Source organism: Lucilia sericata, unplaced genomic scaffold (assembly GCF_015586225.1).
Source record: "Lucilia sericata isolate MDLA Ls3-8-SP2 unplaced genomic scaffold, ASM1558622v1 Contig000873F_arrow, whole genome shotgun sequence".
NCBI lineage: Eukaryota > Metazoa > Arthropoda > Insecta > Diptera > Calliphoridae > Lucilia > Lucilia sericata.
Window position 1 is genome coordinate 1 of NW_023994864.1, and position 24,603 is coordinate 24,603.

At 34.3% G+C, this 24,603-nt stretch overlaps 6 protein-coding genes and 2 pseudogenes across 6 annotated transcripts; 4 read left to right on the forward strand and 4 right to left on the reverse strand.

Moving 5' to 3' along the window:
- Window positions 1-6,516: 6,516 nt before the first annotated feature.
- Window positions 6,517-7,438, reverse strand: LOC119608705 (serine protease 1-like). The gene has a single exon (XM_037963223.1). The coding sequence runs from the start codon at window positions 7,433-7,435 to the stop codon at window positions 6,560-6,562; it is 876 nt and encodes a 291-aa protein (XP_037819151.1). The 5' UTR covers window positions 7,436-7,438; the 3' UTR covers window positions 6,517-6,559.
- Window positions 7,439-8,052: 614 nt separating this feature from the next.
- LOC119608706 (serine protease 1-like) lies at window positions 8,053-8,976 on the reverse strand. Its single transcript, XM_037963224.1, has one exon. It carries the CDS (start codon window positions 8,922-8,924, stop codon window positions 8,100-8,102), a length of 825 nt encoding a protein of 274 aa, XP_037819152.1. The 5' UTR covers window positions 8,925-8,976; the 3' UTR covers window positions 8,053-8,099.
- Window positions 8,977-11,840: 2,864 nt separating this feature from the next.
- Window positions 11,841-12,758, forward strand: LOC119608704 (annotated as a pseudogene).
- Window positions 12,759-14,752: 1,994 nt separating this feature from the next.
- On the reverse strand, window positions 14,753-15,639 carry LOC119608699 (serine protease 1-like). The gene has a single exon (XM_037963212.1). It carries the CDS (start codon window positions 15,612-15,614, stop codon window positions 14,805-14,807), a length of 810 nt encoding a protein of 269 aa, XP_037819140.1. The 5' UTR covers window positions 15,615-15,639; the 3' UTR covers window positions 14,753-14,804.
- A 1,033-nt stretch (window positions 15,640-16,672) lies between these two features.
- On the forward strand, window positions 16,673-17,582 carry LOC119608698 (serine protease 1-like). The gene has a single exon (XM_037963211.1). It carries the CDS (start codon window positions 16,698-16,700, stop codon window positions 17,505-17,507), a length of 810 nt encoding a protein of 269 aa, XP_037819139.1. The 5' UTR covers window positions 16,673-16,697; the 3' UTR covers window positions 17,508-17,582.
- A 1,943-nt stretch (window positions 17,583-19,525) lies between these two features.
- LOC119608700 lies at window positions 19,526-20,407 on the forward strand (annotated as a pseudogene).
- Window positions 20,408-20,630: 223 nt separating this feature from the next.
- Window positions 20,631-21,586, reverse strand: LOC119608696 (serine protease 1-like). The gene has a single exon (XM_037963209.1). It carries the CDS (start codon window positions 21,531-21,533, stop codon window positions 20,709-20,711), a length of 825 nt encoding a protein of 274 aa, XP_037819137.1. The 5' UTR covers window positions 21,534-21,586; the 3' UTR covers window positions 20,631-20,708.
- A 1,923-nt stretch (window positions 21,587-23,509) lies between these two features.
- LOC119608697 (serine protease 1-like) lies at window positions 23,510-24,489 on the forward strand. The gene has a single exon (XM_037963210.1). It carries the CDS (start codon window positions 23,580-23,582, stop codon window positions 24,402-24,404), a length of 825 nt encoding a protein of 274 aa, XP_037819138.1. The 5' UTR covers window positions 23,510-23,579; the 3' UTR covers window positions 24,405-24,489.
- Window positions 24,490-24,603: the final 114 nt, after the last annotated feature.

The window sequence follows — 24,603 nt, forward strand, 5'->3', positions numbered from 1 at the left end:
AAACATGCAGCAATTTGTTGCAAATAAAACAACAGAGGGTGAGAGAAATAGAGAAAAGAATTTCATCAATATGAAAATAAATCATTGATTGTTTATTTTGCAAAGTTTTGTATTGTATTTTTCATATAAAAATTTTTATATTCAAAATGGAATAAAATATTTTTTGGTGAAGTTTTTAATGTTATGCAAGGATTTTTGAGTTTAAATGTTTTTTTTTGTTGTGCTTTAGCTAAAGGATTTTTAGTCGATGATTTTGTATAAGGATTGTAATTTTAGAAAAAAATAAAATAAAATTTAACCTAAACTCGTTAAATGTATTTTCTAAAATCGTGTATAATTAATATTAATCATACGCATAGTAGTCCTTACGAAAAGTAAGTGTTAATAATACCACAATTATTAGAACATTTTCTGTTTAAAGGGTTAAAACTCATAAATTTGTTCACCTCTATAATAAATTCTTTTCTAAACTAAAGTTTTGTTTCTTTTATTTAAAATTTATTTTCTTTTTTTGGATCTTCTTCTCAAACATGTATGAATGAATGAACTTTTTTAGTTTCTTGATTTCAAAATTTCTTCCCCTCTTAAGAAAAATATCTAAATTTTCAAACATAAACTTTTGTTCCTCATCATCATCATCAGATGTATGTAGCAGCAACACTAGTAGCAAGTAGACAAAAATGATACATAAAAGAGCACATCTCACAACATAAGTCATATTGTCCGGAACGAATTTTAAATGCCCTGCATTTAGTTTTCAATATTTTTGTTTGTTTGTGTTCGTTAATTATTTTTCATAAATTATTGTTAAGTTGAGAAAAGTTTTATATAAATATATAATTTTTTGGACATATTGTTTTATGTCTTCGAATGTCATCTCAATGTGTTACGAACGTAACGAGTACAGGAAACATTAGTTTCAGAGTAATGTTACACAAATATTAAACGAGTACATAAAGTGTTTTCCTTTTTTTGTTGTTTTTTTTTTTCTTCAGTAGCTTCTAAGAACAACATTCAGCAAGAGTAGACGCCAGTAGGGTTGTATGAAGAGGTATACAAAAGCGAGGGGTGTTTTAAAAATCACAACTAACTACACTTTGGACTATATATATATTTGGAATATATATAGGCTGGACTATTATAGTCTTGTCTATATTCTGGACATCACAACTAAATACACTTTGGACTATAGTCTCAAGTATAGGCTGGACTAATATAGTCTTGTCTATATTCTGGACATCCTTGATTTCTGTAAACTTGTCTACTGTCCGATCTATAATATAGTATAGTAGTTTTTTCAGTTGTCCTATCTATAGTCAGTAATCCTATCTAGGCTATAGTCTTGTCTACAGTATAGTCTGTAGTCTAGTCTATAGTCTAGTCTATAGTCTAGTCTAGTCTAGTCTATAGTCTAGTCTATAGTCTAGTCTATAGTCTAGTCTATAGTCTAGTCTATAGTCTAGTCTATAGTCTAGTCTATAGTCTAGTCTATAGTCTAGTCTATAGTCTAGTCTATAGTCTAGTCTATAGTCTAGTCTATAGTCTAGTCTAGTCTATAGTCTAGTCTATAGTCTAGTCTATAGTCTAGTCTATAGTCTAGTCTATAGTCTAGTCTATAGTCTAGTCTATAGTCTAGTCTATTAGTCTATAGTCTAGTCTATAGTCTAGTCTATAGTCTAGTCTATAGTCTAGTCTATAGTCTAGTCTATAGTCTAGTCTATAGTCTAGTCTATAGTCTAGTCTATAGTCTAGTCTATAGTCTAGTCTATAGTCTAGTCTATAGTCTAGTCTATAGTCTAGTCTATAGTCTAGTCTATAGTCTAGTCTATAGTCTAGTCTATAGTCTAGTCTATAGTCTAGTCTATAGTCTAGTCTATAGTCTAGTCTATAGTCTAGTCTATAGTCTAGTCTATAGTCTAGTCAGAGTATACCACTGTGATCTATACCACAGTCTGTTCTACAGTCTTTAGTATAATCTGAAATATATATTTTTTTGTAGACTTTTCCTACCACCCTCGCATTTAATATTACATGGAAGCCATTGTAACTAAAAGTATTGTTGCACTTAAACTAATTTTACCGTTGGGTTCAAGAAAAACTTTAACTTTATTTGCATTTTAAATTTGACAATGCACATACATCTTTTCCTACACACATACGCACACACACACTCACAGTTAATAGCAAATACTACACAACTACTTATGTAAGTACCTACATAGCATCGCAAGGCACTGGGTTAGACAAACGACTATCGGACCATCCTAACTACCGACTGCATCGAATTTATTATACTCTGCTTCATTTGGCAGTATGTTGTGGTTTTACCAAAATGAAAATATTTTTATTTCTTTCAAAGAAAATTATTTTCTCTAACCAAACCAAGAAGAATTTAACATTTAAAATCTTTTAGCAAGAAAAAAAGAACATGGAGAAATTCTTGCAACTGACCAAAATGTTGCAAACATTTTGATTAGCAAAAGCTCAAAAGTATTTTTCGTATAACTGATACTAGATTTTGCTTTATTACTTCTACTTCATACTATTGTACTCCTGGGTTGAGCAGGATGGCTGTTGCTTATTTTGATGTTTATAGTTGGTCTTATAATTTAACTATAAAAATTTGACTATAAAAAATTAAACTTTTGTTTATACATATTTTATTTTTTTGTTAAAGACAATTTTAAACTTTTTTTTATCCTCTGGGTTCCACTATGGACCATTATCATTTCCGGCTCTCAACACCCACAAAACATGAACAATCTACAAACAAAGTTTTTCATTGCTGTTTATTGTTGTAGTGTTTAGTTCTTCTAGTATTTACTGTTTTTTCTTTTCTTCTGTGTATAGTGCTCCTAGCGAAATGATCCAGGCTGTTCATAGTGGCTATCGCGGTTAGACGATTTTCATTGCTAGAATAGTTAAGAACAGCAACGTCTCGATTGTCTGTATGACAGGGCAACTTGATACCTTGACTTCTTGCAATGCTACTGGGATATTTTGCTAGAAAACAACTATGTGTGTGTCTGTTTGAAAGCATCCCCTCTTATGGTTCTCTAATTTAGCTTTAATTAAAAAGCAACAACAATAAATTAATATCTGGTGAAGAAATTAAGTGAATAATGCAACACTACTATACAACATTTCATTATCGTTCCTTTTATATTCTTTCTGCCAGAGTGTTTAAATGAATTATTCAAGACAACATACTACATTTCAAATGAGATCTTTATGTAGTTAATGTTGTTAATTACATACTTTAAAAGCAATAATGCTTTTCACACATTAATTTAGTGACCTATTGTACTAGACAAGATAAGTCGTAAGGTAAAATAAATATTGGAATGTAATTTAAACAATAAACTCGACAACAGTCTAAGTGAACTAAAGAGTAATTTATAGTCAACATTAATATCAAGTCTGTTATAGTCTACAGTGTGGACTCTATTCTGTTGTCCTTTCTAGTCAATAAACTTTAGACTAGTCCATATTCCTACCTATATTTTAGTCTATAGTCCAGGCTTAAGTTTAGTCCAGTTCTGAGTTTCTAGTTCACACTATAGTCTATTTTATACTTTAGATTAGCGTTTATGGTTTAGACTATATTCTATATTCGAGACTATAGTTTAGTTAGGTCCATAGACTATAGATTGGTCTATATTCCAGTCTAATCAATAGTCTAGAATATAGCCTAGTCAATAGTCTAGACTACAGTTTAGTTCATGGTCAGACAAAAGTACAGAATATTGTTTAGTCTACAGTATAGACTATAGTTTGGTCTATACCGTAGAATATAGACAACTACAACTATAGTCTACTCTGTAGACTATAGTCTAGTTTATAGTCTAGTCTATAGTCTAGTCTATAGTCTAGTCTATAGTCTAGTCTATAGTCTAGTCTATAGTCTAGTCTATAGTCTAGTCTATAGTCTAGTCTATAGTCTAGTCTATAGTCTAGTCTATAGTCTAGTCTATAGTCTAGTCTATAGTCTAGTCTATAGTCTAGTCTATAGTCTAGTCTAGTCTATAGTCTAGTCTATAGTCTAGTCTATAGTCCAGTCTATAGTCTAGTCTATAGTCATAGACTAGACTAGACTAGTCTATAGTCTAGTCTATAGTCATAGACTAGACTAGTCTATAGTCTAGTCTATAGTCTAGTCTAGTCTATAGTCTAGTCTATAGTCTAGTCTATAGTCTAGTCTATAGTCTAGTCTATAGTCTAGTCTATAGTCTAGTCTATAGTCTAGTCTATAGTCTAGTCTATAGTCTAGTCTATAGTCTAGTCTATAGTCTAGTCTATAGTCTAGTCTATAGTCTAGTCTATAGTCTAGTCCATAGTCTAGTCTATAGTCTAGTCTATAGTCTAGTCCATAGTCTAGTCTATAGTCTAGTCTATAGTCTAGTCTGTAGTCTAGTCTATAGTCTAGTCTATAGTCTAGTCTATAGTCTAGTCTATAGTCTAGTCCATAGTCTAATCTATAGTCTAGTCTATAGTCTAGTCTATAGTCTAGTCTATAGTCTAGTCTATAGTCTAGTCTATACTATAGTCTAGTCTATAGTCTAGTCTATAGTCTAGTCTATAGTCTAGTCTATAGTCTAGTCTATAGTCTAGTCTATAGTCTAGTCTATAGTCTAGTCTATAGTCTAGTCTATAGTCTAGTCTATAGTCTAGTCTATAGTCTAGTCTGTAGTCTAGTCTATAGTCTAGTCTAGTCTATAGTCCTGCCTATATAGTACAGTATTCTGGACTATACTCTAGTCTATAGTCTACATTCCTGTCTACAGTTTAGTTTATAATTTATTTTGTAGTCTAGTCTATAGTTTAGTTTGTAGTCTAGTCCATAGTTTTGTTTGTAGACTAGCCTATAGTCTAATTAATAGTTTAGTATTTAGTCTGGACTATATTCTATTCTATAATCAAGTCTATTGTCCAGTCTATAGTTCATATTATATGTCTATAGTGTAGGCTTCAGATTATAGATTAGGCTATAATCTTGTTTACAGTCTAGACTATAGTCTAACTATAGGCCAGACCACAGTATATACTTTGATCTAGTCTCCCTTCCAGACTATAGATTATTTTATAGTCCAGACTAATTTCTAGTCTATAGTCTAATAATCTGCACTATAACTTGTATATATTCGGAACTGTAGGATAACCCACACTTTAACTATAGTGTAAACTATTTTAGCAACTACATTGAAATTATCTACCTCGACCATTATTTATCGCCCTAAAAAATTCTCCTTGAACTTTGACAAAACACAATGTTAAAGTTCAAGAAAAAATTTACTACTTTTTACGTGCATGTGTGCAATATCCTTCTAGCGCTTTATTAACCCCTAGTAATTTATCTTTTGCTGCTACTGTTTAGACATCATAGACGTTCAAAATTACTGCAAACAATTACCAACTCAGCAGTTAAAACTTATGAGCAATGGTATATGTTTCACACTCTCTGCTTAGTTTTTAATTTAGAACATTGTTTGAAAAACAACAACAATTTGTAATAAAACTGCAGTAGAGGTAGCAATAATACAAGGTGAGACGTCATAGCAAAATAATTCAACAACCATCAGGTAATTCATCTAACCAACTCCCTCGACATCAACACCACAGCATCGTGCTGTGCCAAGCCAACTCGCTTACATTAATAAACAACAATTTCTATAGGAATTCGTTTATAGAACGCGTTTGAGGCAACAACACTTGTGTAACTGAGTACAGGCAAGGAAAAAGTGGAGCAATAACACTACTCCCACGACCACCACTAGATTATCAAGTTGTTGATATTGCTTGCTCTGCATTGTTTTTCTCATTTAATTTTTTCGCACTTTTATACAGTGTAATAAACATCAAGAACAGGCAGTCAGTCATTCATTTACTAAGTCTGCCACTTACAGTAAACGAAAGAAAGAGAAAGCGGTAGAAAATTAACTTTTTCATATATTTGACTGCATTCTTCACAGCTGGAGAAACAATGACCTTTATATTTAAAAATAAGTGGAAATAAGAAAATTATTTTTGTGTAAAAAATAGTCTGAAAATAAGGAAATTAAGAAAATTTCAAACAATTATTATCAAGTGCGAAACAATGTTCAAGTTACAAAACCATTTCTCTGGAAAACTGTAGTGAAAGAATAAAATGAAAAATTTCCCTCCTAAATAAAATTTCAGAGAGCTTAAGTTGAATTGATTTATCCCTGATTCTTAAGAATAGCATTTTCAGATCCATTGATAACGTATTACCACAGGGAAGCTTATAGCGATGAATTATCCTAATAGATACGATATTCTCTTTAGCCGATCGTGCATAATTTTAGGATTATTGAAACCTTTAGTTAACGCATCCAATTTCTTTTAAAGGTTAAGTTTATATCAGTTATTTATGAATCTATTTGGTTAAAATATTCCAATAGAAAGTTAGATTTAAGAGTACCACTTATCTATCATGATCTATAGGCTTCACTTTTTAACCCCATAGTTTCTTCGTGTATAACAAAAAATACGTTTCGATTTAAAAGTTCAATATGATTTTATTAAAAAATATTTAATTTACTTAAATACCAGTGTGGGTCTTGATCCATTCCAAATAGCTGGTGACACGAGTGAAAGCAGCTGGGTAACCCTTGGCGCAACCGGCAGAAGAACCGAATGAAGTCAAACCAACTTGGACCTTGGAGGATTCCAAAACCAATGGGCCGCCAGAATCACCTTGGCAGGTAGAAACACCTCCAGGAGTAGAAACGCAAATGTTGGAAGAAGTGATAATAGAACCATAGGTCTTAGCACAGGCAGTGTTAGAGATGACACTCATACGGGCCCATTGTAAGTTAGTAGCAACACCACTGGCATCCGAGGTACGACCCCAACCAGAAGCAATAACCTTATCACCGGTATAGGTGGAATAAGAGCTGGCAATGGCGGGCAATTTAACAGCCTTAATCTTGGCAGTATAAGCAGTGGAGGGGATCTTGATCAAGGAAATATCGTTCTTCAAAGTTTTGCTATTCCAGCCGGAATGAATGATGATATCGCTCTTGCTAACGGTGTGTTTAACTTCAGCCGAGGTGCGTACAGTGGCACCCAAGTAAACAGTAACAGATTGAACACCATCGGTACAGTGGGCAGCAGTCAAAACCCATTTGTTGCCAATCAAAGAACCACCACACCAGGAGGAAGAGGTGGCACTAAGTTTCAAAGACAAACCAACTTGATAGGGGAATTGACCGGCGGCAGCATTCTGGCCGTTGGTAATGCGTCCTTCAGTTTCTACCACAGGAACAACGACATTACGTTGAGTAATTTCAGCGCCACGTAAATCGAAGGCATTGGCCGAGGCCAAAGCTAAAGCAAAAAGTACTAAGAATTTCATGTTGCTCTTGTTGAAAAAAACAAAACAACTACTGATCCCCTTATGCCAATCAAGGGCCATATATAGTGAAAATTTTGACAGATCTAGCTAGTAGATAGAACATGTTATCAATTCACTTCCTAGATAATATTGATATTTAAAAAGTACTGAAGTGAAAGTGTCTATGCCTAAAGCTATTCGATTAAAGTAAATGGAATACTTTTTAAAGTGGCCAATATTTATCTTATCTTACTCCCACAAACGTGTAAATAAAGTCCGTGCTGAGAACAAACACTTCAAATTATTAAAAAGTCATTAGTTGTCACACTTTTTCCAAGTATTGTTTCAGTATGCTAAATTTAGTACCATGATACTGACAATATTTTGTGGGTTTTTTCTTCTCTAGATAAAGATAAGTGCAGTGATTTTTAATTATTTATTTTTATATTAATCACTTAATATTTTGCCAAAGAGGTAAATACTTGATACCAATATCTTATCAAAATATTGGTCGTCATAGTTCTCTAATATTCTTAAAATTTTATGTCGCAATTCTCTTATACTATAGGCAGTATAAGAGAATTGGGACAGTTGTGGAACTAAAATATTTAAAATTATCTTGAATTATCAAACACAGACATACTTGATGAAGAGGTATTAAATAATAATCCCATAGATCAATTAAAAAGTCGTGAAGCTTTACATTTCTTTATCTATATATTTTTTCAAAATGAGATAATTTAATTTAATAAGAAATACCAGTGTTGACTCTGATCCATTCCAAGTAGCTGGTGACGCGGGTAAAAGCAGCGGGGAAACCTTTTTCACAGCCATCCATAGCACCGAAAGAAGTCAAACCTACTTGAATATTGCTGGATTCCAAAACCAATGGGCCACCGGAATCACCTTTGCAGGTGGAGACAAAATCAACAGTAGAGATGCAAATGTTAGAGGATGTAACAGTGCGACCATAAGTTTTGGCACAGACAGCATTGCTAATCACCTCCATGCGAGCCCATTGCAAATGGTTAGCGACACCAGTGGCAGAGTCACCCATACGACCCCAACCGGAGGCAATAACCTTCTCACCGGTATAGGTGGAATAAGAGCTGGCGATAGCAGGCAATTGAACAGGTTGAATCAAGGCGGTGTAAGCGGTTTCAGGGATTCTGATCAAGGAAATGTCATTCTTCAAAGTTTTGCCATTATAGCCACTGTGTACGATAATATCGCTGGGTTTAACGGTGTATCTAACTTCAGCCTTTGTACGTACGGTGGAGCCCAAGTAAACTGTAATACCTTGTACACCTACAGTACAATGAGCAGCAGTCAAAACCCAACGGTTGCCGATCAAAGAACCACCACACCAGGCAGAGGATGTAGGGCTAAGTTTCAACGACAAACCAGCTTGATAGGGGAATTGACCCACAGCAGCATCCTGGCCATTGGCAATACGACCCTCTGTTTCAATAACAGGCACCACTACATTACGTGAGTAGATTTCGTTGTTGCGCAAATCGAAAGCAGAAGCTGTGGCTAAAGCCAAAGCGAAAACTATTAAGAATTTCATGTTGCTCTTGTAAGTGATTGAAACAACTGGTACTTTTACCACCTCGAATTATCAGCTTTATATAGAAAATTTGAAATTTGTTAAAAACTATAGATATTGCTGTAAAATTGTTCGACAGATTTTGTTATAAGTTTACTTATTCTATACTAGATCAGATAATAAACCTTAAACTTAAGTGTGAAAATCCCAGTTAAACATACATTACTAGATAAGCCTGTTATTACCTCTTGATTTAATCGAAATTAAATGTGCACACCATTTCTATGAGAAATAAAAATAATGTTCTAGGCTTGAGGGGAAATTGTTCACTGCTGTGGAGATATAGTTTGAGGAATATAGAATTCGCCTGAAGACCTTTACAAGATATTTCAAAAAACTGATATTTTATGACCAAAAATCCAACTTTTCATTAAAAATCCAAATATTTATTTAATATATAATTTTTCACAAAAAAAGCGATTTTTCACTAAAATCCAAATTGTCGCTTAAAAGTAAATTTTTCACTAAAAACTTAAAATTTCACAAAAATTCCAACTTTTTTCTAAAAATTCGATTTTTCACCAAAAAATCGACTTTTGAATGAAAACCCGATTTACCACCAAGAGTACAATTATTTTATAAAAAAGTGAATAATATAATTAGTTAGTTATCCGTTAGTTTCGGTAGTAGTTAGTGAAGTTAGTAGTTAGTTAGTTAGTTAGTTAGTTAGTTAGTATAGTCGTTCGTTAGTTCGTAGTCGTTCAGTTAGTTAGTAGTCGTTAGTTAGTTAGTTAAGTTAGTTAGTTAGTTAGTTAGTTCGTTAGTTAGTTAGTTAGTTAGTTAGTTAGTTAGTTAGTTAGTTAGTGTTTAGTTAGTTAGTTAGTTAGTTAGTTAGGTTAGTTAGTTAGTTAGTTAGTTATTAGTTAGTTAGTAGTTAGTTAGTTTAAGTTAGTAGTTAGTTAGTTTAGTAGTTAGTTAGTTGTTAGTTAGTTAGTTAGTTAGTTAGTTAGTTATGGTTCGTTAGTTAGTAGTTAGTTAGTAGTTAGGATAGTTAGTTATTAGTTAGTAGGTAGTTAGTTAGTTAGTTAGTTAGTTAGTTAGTTAGTTAGTTAGTAGTTAGTTAGTTAGTTAGTTAGTTAGTAGTTAGTTAGTTAGTAGTTAGTTAGTTAGTAGTTAGTTAGTTAGTAGTAGTTAGTTAGTAGTTAGTTAGTTAGTTAGTAGTAGTTAGTAGTTAGTTAGTTAGTTAGTTAGTTAGTTAGTTAGTTAGTTAGTGTTAGTTAGTTAGTTAGTTAGTTAGTTAGTAGTAGTTAGTAGTTAGTTAGTTAGTTAGTTAGTTAGTTAGTTAGTTAGTTAGTTAGTTAGTTAGTTAGTTAGTTAGTTAGTTAGTAGTTAGTAGTAGTTAGTTAGTTAGTTAGTTAGTTAGTTAGTTAGTTAGTTAGTTAGTTAGTTAAGTTAGTTAGTTAGTTAGTAGTTAGTTAGTTAGTTAGTAGTTAGTTAGTTAGTTAGTAGTTAGTTAGTTTTAGTAGTTAGTTAGTTAGTTAGTAGTTAGTTAGTTAGTTAGTTAGTTAGTTAGTTAGTTAGTTAGTTAGTTAGTTAGTTAGTTAGTTAGTTAGTTAGGTAGTTAGTTAGTTAGTTAGTTGTAGTTAGTTAGTTAGTTAGTTAGTTAGTTAGTTAGTTAGTTAGTTAGTTAGTTAGTTAGTTAGTTAGTTAGTTAGTTAGTTAGTTAGTAGTTTAGTTAGTTAGTTAGTTAGTTAGTTAGTTAGTAGTTAGTTAGTTAGTTAGTTAGTTAGTTAGTTAGTTAGTTAGTTAGTTAGTTAGTTAGTTAGTTGTTCGTTTAGTTAGTTAGTAGTTAGTTAGTTAGTTAGTTAGTTAGTTAGTTAGTTAGTTAGTTAGTGTTAGTTAGTTTAGTTAGTTAGTTAGTTAGTTGTTAGTTAGTTAGTTAGTTAGTTAGTTTAGTTAGTTAGTTAGTTAGTTAGTTAGTTAGTTAGTTAGTAGTTAGTAGTTAGTTAGTTAGTTAGTTAGTAGTTAGTTAGTTAGTTAGTTAGTTAGTTAGTTAGTTAGTTAGTTAGTTAGTTAGTTAGTTAGTTAGTTAGTTAGTTAGTTAGTTTAGTAGTTAGTTAGTTAGTTAGTTAGTTAGTTAGTTAGTTAGTTAGTTAGTTAGTTAGTTAGTTAGTTAGTGTTAGTTAGTTTGCCGATTTTAAGATTCCATTCAATTTTCCTAAAAAACGTTTTTTTCACTACAAATTCGACAATTTTTACTAAAAAATCGATTTTTCACTAAAATTTGTTTTTTTTTACTACAAATTCGATTTTTCACTAAAAAAAAACTATAGTTCCCTAAAAAATCGATTTTTCACTAAAATTCCTATTTTTTCGCTAATAAATCGATTTTTCACTACCAGTTCGATTTTTTTTCATTAAAAGTTCGATTTTTCAGTGAAAGTTATATGTTTCACTAAAAATTCGATTTTCAATACATATACGATTTTCATTAAAAGAAACCTATTTTTCATTAAAAACAATTTTTACTGAAAATGCAGTTTTCAGCAAAACTCACGTGTTTCACAAAAAATCGAAGTTTTACTAAAAATTGGATTTATTAATAAAATTCTTTATTAATATATATTTTCTGTGGAAATGGTGTATATTTAAAATGATTACGATTATCTATTAATTATAAATGCTAACGTGCGTATCGATTGACTGGGATTTTAACACTTCAGTTAAAAATATATTATCTGATTTACAGAGAATATAGGAAGTTAATAAAAACAAGAAAAACCAAAATTTTTCATAATTACTTGAATAAGACATAAGTAATAGATTAAAACTATAAAAAGGGCTAATGAAAATCAAACCCCTAATACTTACATTATCTTGAATTAATTATCACAACATTATTATATGACGCAATTATCAAATTTTCTTCTTCACTATAAAAAGAAATTGGCGAACGAGGATCAGTATCAGTAGTTTGTCTGCTTCCCTAGAATAACATGAAATTCTTAATAGTTTTCGTTTTGGTTTTGGCCTCGGCTTCTGCCTTTGAGGGTCGCATTACAAATGGCCAAGATGCTGTCATGGGACAATTCCCCTATCAAGTTGGTCTGTCCTTGAAATTGGATAACTTCAAATCTTCTTGGTGCGGCGGTTCTTTGATCGGCAACGAATGGGTTTTGACTGCTGCTCACTGCACCGACGGTGTCAAAGCTGTGACCGTATATTTGGGTGCCACCGTACGTACCCAAGCTGAAGTTAAATACACTGTTAAACCCAGCGATATTCTCATCCATCCTGGCTGGAATAACAAAACTTTAAAGAATGATATTTCTTTGGTCAAGATTCCCGAAACCGCTTATACTGCCTTGATTCAACCCGTTGAATTGCCCGCTCTTGCCAGCTCTTATCCTTCCTTTGCCGGTGATGAGGTTATTGCTTCTGGTTGGGGTCGTATTTCTGACTCTGTGACCGGTGTTACCAACTATTTGCAATGGGCTCGTTTGGAAGTTATCAGCAATGCTGCCTGCGCCAGAACTTATGGTGGTACCATTACCTCCTCCAACCTTTGCGTCAAGACTCCCGGTGGTGTTTCCACCTGCAAAGGTGATTCCGGCGGCCCATTGGTGTTGGCATCCTCTGGCGTTCAAGTAGGTTTGACTTCTTTCGGTTCTATTTTGGGCTGTGAAAAAGGGTTATCCAGCTGCCTTCACTCGTGTCACCAGCTACTTGGAATGGATCAACGAACACACCGGAATTTCTTATTAAGTTAACGGATTACTTGAAATTTAGCTTTAAATAATTGAATAAACTGCATATTTATTTCAAAATAAATAACAATTTTTGAAAAAAAAAAAATTATATTAATATTTTACTGATACTTTATCTTCAAAAAGGTGTGACTTAACTCAACTTGCAAGTATAGTCTTGTCTATAGTCTAGTCTATAGTCTAGTCCTATAGTCTAGTCTATTGTCTATTCTATAGTCTAGTCTATAGTCTAGTCTATAGTCTAGTCTATAGTCTAGTCTAGTCTAGTCTATAGTCTAGTCTATAGTCTAGTCTAGTCTAGTCTAGTCTATAGTCTAGTCTATAGTCTAGTCTATAGTCTAGTCTATAGTCTAGTCTATAGTCTAGTCTATAGTCTAGTCTATAGTCTAGTCTATAGTCTAGTCTATAGTCTAGTCTATAGTCTAGTCTATAGTCTAGTCTATAGTCTAGTCTATAGTCTAGTCTATAGTCTAGTCTATAGTCTAGTCTATAGTCTAGTCTATAGTCTAGTCTATAGTCTAGTCTATAGTCTAGTCTATAGTCTAGTCTATAGTCTAGTCTATAGTCTAGTCTATAGTCTAGTCTATAGTCTAGTCTATAGTCTAGTCTATAGTCTAGTCTATAGTCTAGTCTATAGTCTAGTCTATAGTCTAGTCTATAGTCTAGTCTATAGTCTAGTCTATAGTCTAGTCTATAGTCTAGTCTATAGTCTAGTCTATAGTCTAGTCTATAGTCTAGTCTATAGTCTAGTCTATAGTCTAGTCTATAGTCTAGTCTATAGTCTAGTCTATAGTCTAGTCTATAGTCTAGTCTATAGTCTAGTCTATAGTCTAGTCTATAGTCTAGTCTATAGTCTAGTCTATAGTCTAGTCTATAGTCTAGTCTATAGTCTAGTCTATAGTCTAGTCTATAGTCTAGTCTATAGTCTAGTCTATAGTCTAGTCTATAGTCTAGTCTATAGTCTAGTCTATAGTCTAGTCTATAGTCTAGTCTATAGTCTAGTCTATAGTCTAGTCTATAGTCTAGTCTATAGTCTAGTCTATAGTCTAGTCTATAGTCTAGTCTATAGTCTAGTCTATAGTCTAGTCTATAGTCTAGTCTATAGTCTAGTCTATAGTCTAGTCTATAGTCTAGTCTATAGTCTAGTCTATAGTCTAGTCTATGTCTAGTCTATAGTCTAGTCTAGTCTATAGTCTAGTCTATAGTCTAGTCTATAGTCTAGTCTATAGTCTAGTCTATAGTCTAGTCTATAGTCTAGTCTATAGTCTAGTCTATAGTCTAGTCTGTAGTCTAGTCTATAGTCTAGTCTATAGTCTACTCTATAGTCTACTCTATAGTCTAGTCTATAATCTAGTCTATAGTCTAGTCTATAGTCTAGTCTGTAGTCTAGTCTATAGTCTAGTCTATAGTCTAGTCTATAGTCTAGTCTATAGTCTAGTCTATAGTCTAGTCTATAGTCTAGTCTATAGTCTAGTCTATAGTCTAGTCTATAGTCTAGTCTATAGTCTAGTCTATAGTCTAGTCTATAGTCTAGTCTATAGTCTAGTCTATAGTCTAGTCTATAGTCTAGTCTATAGTCTAGTCTATAGTCTAGTCTATAGTCTAGTCTATAGTCTAGTCTATAGTCTAGTCTATAGTCTAGTCTATAGTCTAGTCTATAGTCTAGTCTATAGTCTAGTCTATAGTCTAGTCTATAGTCTAGTCTATAGTCTAGTCTATAGTCTAGTCTATAGTCTAGTCTATAGTCTAGTCTATAGTCTAGTCTATAGTCTAGTCTATAGTCTAGTCTATAGTCTAGTCTATAGTCTCGTATATAGTCTGGTCTATAGTCTAGTCTCTGTCTAGTCCTAGGTTGTGGTCTGTTCTGTAGTCTAGTCTGTAGTGTAGTCTATAGCCTAATCTATAGTCTAGTCTATAGTCTAGTCCTAGTTTATGGTATATTCTGTAGTCTCATCTATAGAATCTTTTTCTAATATTAAGCGTTTGCTTCGTCTCCAGTAAATTCTCCTATCTGGCGTTTACGCCCTTATTCACTTACATGCTTCTAACAATTAAAAAGAATAATAATACATACATACAAAATTCAGGTACAAAGTAAATTCATATGAATATTTTTATTTAACAATTTTTAAAATTAATAAGAAACTCCAGTATGTTCATTTATCCATTCCAAGTAGCTGGTAACACGAGTGAAGGCTGCTGGGTAACCCTTTTCACAACCCAAAATAGAACCGAAAGAAGTCAAAGCAATTTGAACACCGGTAGATTCCAAAACCAATGGACCGCCAGAATCACCACGGCAGGTGGAAATACCACCGGGAGTCTTAACACATAGATTGGATGAGGTAATGGTGCCACCGTAAGTTCTGGCACAAGCAGCATTGCTAATGACTTCCAAGCGAGCCCATTGCAAATCGTCGGTAACTTCGGTAGCAGCATCAGAAATAAGACCCCAACCAGAAGCAATAGCTTGCACACCGGCATAGGTAGGGTAGGAGCTGGCAATAGCGGGCAATTCAATGGGTTGAATCAAAGCGGTGTAAGCAGTTTCGGGAATCTTAACTAGGGAAATATCATTCTTCAACGATTGGAAACTCCATTCAGGATGGATGATGATATCGCTGGGATAAACGGTGTATTTAACTTCAGCCTCAGTGCGGAAGGTGGCACCCAAATAGACAGTAGCAGATTCAATATTGTCAGTGCAGTGAGCAGCAGTCAATACCCATTCGTTGCTGATCAAAGAACCACCACACCAGGAGTAGTGAGTATCATCGAGTTTCAAGGAAAGACCCACTTGATAGGGGAATTGTCCTACGGTGGCATCTTGACCATTGGTAATACGACCCTCAGTTTGAAAAGCAGGTGCAATAACACTGCGTGAACGGATTTCAGCAGCAGTAACCGAGGCCAAAGCCAAAGCGAAAACTATTAAGAATTTCATGTTGATCTAGTGAATTTAACAGAGAACTGATACTTTTCCTTGTTCTCTAAACCCTTTATATAGTGAATTTAAATTTTGGTAATTATGTATGCAAAAAAACTTTAGATGTCGAGATTATTTTAAAGTAATTTTAATGATAAGCTTCAATAAATTACTCATATTTGTACTTAACTAATTATTTTTGTTTATTTATGTATATTTTATTGGGATAGTTCTAGTAGTTTAGTTCTATTGATAACAGATAATTTGAACATTAAAAACATACGTGTGAAATTTCAAGTTTACCATACGATTTCTTACAATTGAAAAATCAATAGATTAAAGACTTTTAAGATAATAAATTTAATGCATATTGCAGATTAAATATATTATACCTATTTGTGGCCTTCATAATCGTTGTCGTATCGTCGTTTTGTTGTATGTTAAAAATAATTTTCAAATTTTTAAGTAGAAACAGCATTGCTTGATAATTTAAACAATTTATGCTAAGATTTTGATCAGGATTATTCCATTTATATTAAGTGTTATCGAGTTTAAGTTTTGAATTTGGACCCCTGGCTCACCAGGGGTTTTAAAAGTAGACACAGATTTTAATATCATAGTCAAAGAAAAAATTTCGAATACTGAAACGCCCATTTTTGAACTTTGTTTTTATTGTAAACAAAATATGTTTAACTTACAACAATAAAACGATATGATACCGTTCGTGAGTTCATCATATATGTGTGAAAGTCTGCAAAATGTATTAAATTTATTATCTTAAAATGACTGTAATATCTCTTAAATCTATTGATTTTTTCCAATTATCAGATGTTGTATGCCAAATTGGGAATTTCACACATTTTTTGTTAATATTCAAATCTAAGTATGAAGAAATTTAACTACTAAACACAAGAACTAACCCAATATGTATATTCCCTAATCTATTGATTAAAACCTTAAACTTATCACTAATATTATTTAAAATTAATCTACACATCTAAAGTTTTTTGCATACATAATTATCAAAATTTAAATTCACTATATAAAGGGTTTAGAGAACAAGGAAAAGTATCAGTTCTCTGTTAAATTTGCTAGATCAACATGAAATTCTTAATAGTTTTCGCTTTGGCTTTGGCCTCGGTTACTGCTGCTGAAATCCGTTCACGCAGTGTTATTGCACCTGCTTTTCAAACTGAGGGTCGTATTACCAATGGTCAAGATGCCACCGTCGGACAATTCCCCTATCAAGTGGGTCTTTCCTTGAAACTCGATGATACTCACTACTCCTGGTGTGGTGGTTCTTTGATCAGCAACGAATGGGTATTGACTGCTGCTCACTGCACTGACAATATTGAATCTGCTACTGTCTATTTGGGTGCCACCTTCCGCACTGATGCTGAAGTTAAATACACCGTTTATCCTAGCGATATCATCATCCATCCTGAATGGAGTTTCCAATCGTTGAAGAATGATATTTCCCTAGTTAAGATTCCCGAAACTGCTTACACCGCTTTGATTCAACCCATTGAATTGCCCGCTATTGCCAGCACCTACCCTACCTATGCAGGTGTGCAAGCTATTGCTTCTGGTTGGGGTCTTATTTCTGATGCTGCTACCGAAGTTACCGACGATTTGCAATGGGCTCGCTTGGAAGTCATTAGCAATGCTGCTTGTGCCAGAACTTACGGTGGCACCATTACCTCATCCAATCTATGTGTTAAGACCCCCGGTGGTATTTCCACCTGCCGTGGTGATTCTGGCGGTCCATTGGTTTTGGAATCTACCGGTGTTCAAATTGCTTTGACTTCTTTCGGTTCTATTTTGGGCTGTGAAAAGGGTTACCCTGCTGCCTTCACTCGCGTTACCAGCTACTTGGAATGGATAAAAGAACATACTGGAGTTTCTTATTAAGTTGATGTTTTATTTTGAAGAGTTACTTACTTAAGTTAAATAAAAAAATTCTTATGAATTTACTTTGTACCTGAATTTTCTGTGTATTATTTTTCTGGATTAGTTGTTTTATTCAGCAGCAAACTTTGTCAAAGTCTTTAAATGAAATTCCTTTGTAGCTTTTTTTATCCTCTGCAATATAGATTTTGGATCTTAGTTGTGTATATTTAAATCATCACGCATAGAGTAAACTTTATATCAAAAAACTTCGGCAATCGTACTAGTTCCCTCGGTTTGCTGGTACCCTATTAAGCCTTCACTTCACTTAAAAATCCATCATTATCTTATAAACTGAAATTACCGCTTCTTTTAGCTTTAATTTTGGTTAGGTTAGAGGATGTATATTTCATCAGAACCGCAAAAATACACCTAGGCCGCCATGGCGCTTGTTATAAGCATTTTAGTACCCTTGTATAGCGACCTACGAAACTAATTATAGTCCAATGTTAGGAAACTCTGTTTGTTGGTCATAACTCTGCAAAAAATGCGACTACTCCCCATACGCGTGTAAAGAGTGTTCCTAAAAGGGCCAGGACTGGTCCAAAACTAATCCAAATATATGAAATAAACATTCTCCATTTAACATTGTAATGTCCTCGGTGAGGACCACGTAATCCACCCATACATTACATCGGAGTAATCCTTAAACTTCAACTACCTTGTTAAAATTATGGGAGTACATGACCCGCAACGCTATTCCCTGTAGTGCAGCCTATGGATCATGTTCCATGCCTGCATTACATACGACTATTAATCGAATCATGTACTTAAATAATGTTTACAGAGGAGTAGTTTTGGAAGTACCTTAATGGTCACATGTACTCCAATAATATTTGCAGGGTAATTCATTAGTATCTTCCAGTCAGTATTCCTGAGGGATGTAATATCTATAATAACCTTGGTCCCGGAATATTTGGATATAGTTTTGATGAATTACTGGCAATAAAGGAGAAAGTATTGAGACGATTCAGTATGCGCTGCATTCATCTGAATTCATTTGTTAGTTTTTTGAAGTTGTTCTTGCAAACCTGTGTATCCATTAAGAATAAGTTTCCTCTGAAGAAGCTCTCATCTTGCTCTCGTTGGGGTCAAACTGGTTAGGGTCAAACTATAGTAATCCTATTCAATCAAGTGGGTAGAACCACTACTACCCACTTGATTGAATGGGATTCTATTGGTTATATAGTCGAACGGTTTTGCTTTCGTCATTTAAACTTTCTCAAGCTTCCCTCTTGTTATAAGAAGTACATGAAGAACTTTTGATGTTAATACGGATGGATTCATGATAATAGTTCTGTTCAGAACGTTTGAAACTTTCTATTTTACTAGGTAGAGGCAGCGAAGTTTGCCGGATATAGCTAGTATTATATAACAATTATAAATATTTTTGTAACCTTGAAAATAATATGCGTCAACATCTCTTAATATTTGAAAATATCTGATAAGAAATCTATGCTAAAAATAACACTAATTTTAATAAACAGATAAAACTGTCTGGGAGAGCTTATTCGAGAAAATGTTGGTACTCAAGAAGTAATCAACTTAAAATAAACAAATTTTGATTTATAACACACGATTTGTTATTTGTTTTACCTAAAGCAGTAAAACTTTTTTAATCAAAATTATTGGTAATCTATATTTAAAAATTTTACGATTTAATCTTAACATAACTATAAAGGTTTTGCTAAACTTAAGTGGGTTTTTTACACTTTTGTTTTTAATATTTCATATTATTACCGATAATATATAGAAAGCTTATCAGTACAAGAACTACCTCAACATGTTTGCCAACAAACTATAATTGTTTAAGTACAAATTTTGATAAATTATTAAAAACATAAACCTATCAGTTACAATATTTAAAATTAATCTGGACCTGAAAATCTATAGTTTTTTTTTTTTTTTTTTTTTGAATACATAATTATCAAAATTTAAATTTTCCTATATAAAGTGGTAAAAGCATAAGAAACGGTATCAGTCTTCAATAAAATTTACAAGATCAACATGAAATTTTTAATAGTTTTTGCTTTGGCTTTAGCCTCGGTTTCTGCTTCTGAAATCCTTTCACGCAGTATTATTGCTCCCGGCCTTGAGGGACGCATTACCAATGGCCACGATGCTACTGTGGGTCAATTCCCCTATCAGTTGGTCTTTCTCTGAAACTTGATGCCAACCGCTATGCCTGGTGCGGTGGTTCTTTGATCGGCAACGAATGGGTTTTGACTGCAGCTCACTGTACCGATGGTGTGGAGTCTGTTACTGTATACTTGGGTGCCACTTACCGTACCAGAGCTGAAGTCGAATACACCGTTAGTCCCAGCGATATCATCATCCATCCAGGCTGGAATAGCCAAATTGTTAAGAATGATATTTCCTTGATTAAGATCCCCGCTACTGCTTACACTGCCTTAATTCAACCCGTTGAATTGCCCGCTCTTGCCAGCTCTTATCCTTCCTTTACCGGTGATGAAGTTGTTGCTTCTGGTTGGGGTCGTATTTCTGACTCTGCTACCGGTGTTACTAACTATTTGCAATGGGCTCGCTTGCAAGTCATTAGCAATGCTGCCTGTGCTAGAACTTATGGCTCCACTGTTACTTCTTCCAACCTTTGTGTCAAGACTCCCGGTGGTGTTTCCACCTGTAAAGGTGATTCCGGTGGTCCATTGGTTTTGGAATCTACTGGCGTACAAGTAGGTTTGACTTCTTTCGGTTCTATTTTGGGCTGTGTAAAGGGTTTCCCTGCTGCTTTCACTCGTGTCACCAGCTACTTGGAATGGATCAATGCTCACACTGGAATCTCATATTAAGTACTTGATAAAATTTGGTTTAACGGATTTCAAATAAAACAAAATTTTAACGACGTTTTAATATTTTAATTAAAAAGGGTCGTAATGAACATTCTGAAATAAATCGCAAATAGTGGAAGCTTTACAAAGACCAGCCTAGTTCAAAAATAAGTCTAAGGTAGGGATCACTTGCAATAGTATTGAGACTAGTGTCAATCTAACTTTTTCTGGATAATTAATACAAATTGTTTTGCTTGGGTCCCATAATTTAATAACCAATCGTTTTAAACACAATTACTCGTTTTTATAATAAAAAATTATTTATTTTAAAAATCGTACAAAAACGCTTGAATTCGATTCCAACATACGTATTTATTTAGTGAGCAATACCAGTGTGTTCCTTAATCCATTCCAAGTAGCTGGTGACACGGGTGAAGGCAACTGGGTAACCCTTAGAGCAACCAGCAGCAGCGCCGAAAGAAGTCAAACCAACTTGAACCTTAGTGGTTTCCAAAACCAATGGGCCGCCGGAATCACCTTGACAGGTGGAAACAGCATTGGGAGTAGAAACGCAAATGTTGGAGGCGGTAACGGTACGGCCATAAGTTTTGGCACAAACAGAATTGGTGATGACTTCCATGACACCCCATTGCAAATCGGTGGCAACAGATGTAGCAGAATCACCCATAAGACCCCAACCGGAAGCAATAACCTTATCACCGGCGTAAGTGGAATAAGAGCTAGCAAGAGCGGGCAATTGAACGGGTTGAATTAAAGCGGTGTAAGCGGTGGAGGGGATCTTGATCAAGGAAATATCGTTCTTCAAAGTTTTGCTGTTCCAACCAGAGTGGATGATGACATCGCTAGGCTTAACGGTGTATTTAACTTGAGCCTGGGTACGTACGGTGGCACCCAAATAAACGGTCACAGATTTAACACCATCGGTACAGTGAGCAGCAGTCAATACCCATTGGTTGCCGATCAAAGAACCACCACACCAGGAGGAGGAGAGAGCGCCAAGTTTCAAGGACAAACCAACTTGATAGGGGAATTGACCTACAGCAGCATTATGGCCATTGGAAATGCGACCCTCTGGCTCTACCACAGGTACAACAACGTTGCGGGGTTGAATAACATCGCTGCGTAAATCGAAGGCTGAGGCGGTGGTCAAAGCCAAAGCGAAAACTACTAAGAATTTCATGTTGCTCTATTGAAACAATTTACAACTGATACCTCTCTTCCTCAATCGCACAGGTTTATATAGCAAATTTTTAATTTCTCCCTGAAGTATGCAATAGAACTACAGAAATAGCAAAAATTGATAAGACTGTGATTTTAATTAAATTTCCTCCAGGTGTTGGCCACACTTTCACCTAAGAACTTATGTTTTGTTGTTAGCAAGTAACTTGATTATGTTAGCGTGTTAATTAATTAAATTGCTGGAAGAATTCATATAAAAAAGAGATAATATTTGAAAGAGGTTTGAAAAAATCCCTGCACACGTTGGCTGATAGCACAATTAAAAACTATAGATTAAATCATAGTCTTAATTAAAAACTATACACTGTTTGACAAAAACTATGTATATCAAATAAAAGCTGATTTAGTGAACGTTTCTAATAAAATTGCCTGACGATAGTCTAGACTAAAAGGAAGACCACAGGTCAATAGACTGTAGAAAGGACTTTATAGCAGACTGGACTAAAGACTATAGACTACATTATCCCCCCCCCCAACTGACGACCAAGATCTAGACTAGACTATAGGACTAGACTATAGAGTAGCCTATCGAGTAGACTATCGAGTAGACTATAGACTAGACTATAGACTAGACTAAAGACTAGACTATAGACTAGACTATAGACTAGACTAGAGACTAGATTATAGACTAGACTATAGACTAGACTATAGACTAGACTATAGGCCTAGACTATAGACTAGACAGAGACTATGACATAGACTATAGACATAGACTAGACTACTAGTACTAGACTATCGACTAGACTATAGACTAGACTAGACTAGGACTATAGCTAGACTATAGACTAGACTATAGACTAGACTATAGACTCGACTATAAGACTAGGACTATAGACTAGACTATAGACTAGATCTATAGACTAGGACTATAGACTAGGGACTATAGACTAGACTATAGACTAGACTATAGACTAGACTATAGACTAGACTATAGACTAGACTATAGACTAGACTATAGACTAGACTATAGACTAGACTATAGACTAGACTATAGACTAGACTATAGACTAGACTATAGACTAGACTATAGACTAGACTATAGACTAGACTATAGACTAGACTATAGACTAGACTATAGACTAGACTATAGACTAGACTATAGACTAGACTATAGACTAGACTAGACTAGACTATAGACTAGACTATAGACTAGACTATAGACTAGACTATAGACTAGACTATAGACTAGCTACTATAGACTAGACTATAGACTAGACTATAGACTAGACTATAGACTAGACTACAGACTAGACTATAGACTAGACTATAGACTAGACTATAGACTAGACTATAGTCTAGACTATAGACTAGACTATAGTCTAGACTATAGACTAGACTATAGACTAGACTATAGACTAGACTATAGTCTAGACTATAGACTAGACTATAGACTAGACTATAGACTAGACTGTAGACTAGACTATAGACTAGACTATAGACTAGACTATAGACTAGACTATAGACTAGACTATAGACTAGAGTATAGACTAGACTATAGACTAGACTATAGACCAAACTATAGACCGGACTAATGACCAAACTAAGAGTATAACTAAACTATAACTACACTATAGACTAGACTGTAGACTAGACTATAAACTTGGTTTTAGGCCAGTTATTTTGTTATTGGAAATAGTCTAAAATTATCATAAAATCTATAACTTTTATTATTATCTAATAGCAAGTATTTGTTTGGGGTTTTGCCTGTTCCGTATATTAAATATTATCAGTTAAGAATATAAAAAATAACTTAGTCAAGAGCTACGACAACAAATTGTGCATTATCTTCTATTTTGGCAATTGAATTGGTTTTATTAAGAAAACTTTCCAAAAAGAAGAAATAAAACTAAATATAATTAAAAAGAAAGTGTTATCAGTTGTTAATACAATTTTCCAATCCATCCATAATTTACCAATATAGCGACTATAAATAGGTATTCGAGCACAGGGAAAGGTATCAGTTGTTTATTTCCTTTTGTAGAGCAACATGAAATTCTTAGTAGTTTTTGCTTTAGCTTTGGCCACAGCCTCAGCCTTCGATTTGCGCAGCGATATTATCCAACCCCGCAACGTTGTTGTACCTGTGGTAGAGCCAGAGGGTCGCATTTCCAATGGTCATAATGCTGCTGTAGGTCAATTCCCCTATCAAGTTGGTTTGTCCTTGAAACTTGGCGCTCTCTCCTCCTCCTGGTGTGGTGGTTCCTTGATCGGCAACCAATGGGTATTGACTGCTGCTCACTGTACCGATGGTGTTAAATCTGTGACCGTCTATTTGGGTGCCACCGTACGTACCCAGGCTCAAGTTAAATACACCGTTAATCCTAGCGATGTCATCATCCACTCTGGTTGGAACAGCAAAACTTTGAAGAACGATATTTCCTTGATCAAGATCCCCTCCACCGCTTACACCGCTTTGATTCAACCCGTTCAATTGCCCGCTCTTGCTAGCTCTTATTCCACTTACGCCGGTGATAAGGTTATTGCTTCCGGTTGGGGTCTTATGGGTGATTCTGCTACCTCTGTTGCCACCGATTTGCAATGGGGTGTCATGGAAGTCATCACCAATTCTGTTTGTGCCAAAACTTATGGCCGTACCGTTACCACCTCCAACATTTGCGTTTCTACTCCCAATGCTGTTTCCACCTGCCAAGGTGATTCCGGCGGCCCATTGGTTTTGGAAACCACTAAGGTTCAAGTTGGTTTGACTTCTTTCGGTGCTGCTGCTGGTTGCTCTAAGGGTTACCCAGTTGCCTTCACCCGTGTCACCAGCTACTTGGAATGGATTAAGGAACACACTGGTATTGCTCACTAAATTAAAATTATTTTCTAATTTTCAAAGCAAACAAAACTTAAAGTAAATAAACTATTCTAACGAATTTATCATAAATAGTTACAAATTTTGAGTGTTTTTGATTTCAAAGAAAAGTAATTCATTATTTATTCATTTGTTCAATTCATTTATATATGCCATTGATTTATTCGAACTGAATTCATTGTTGCACATAAATGAA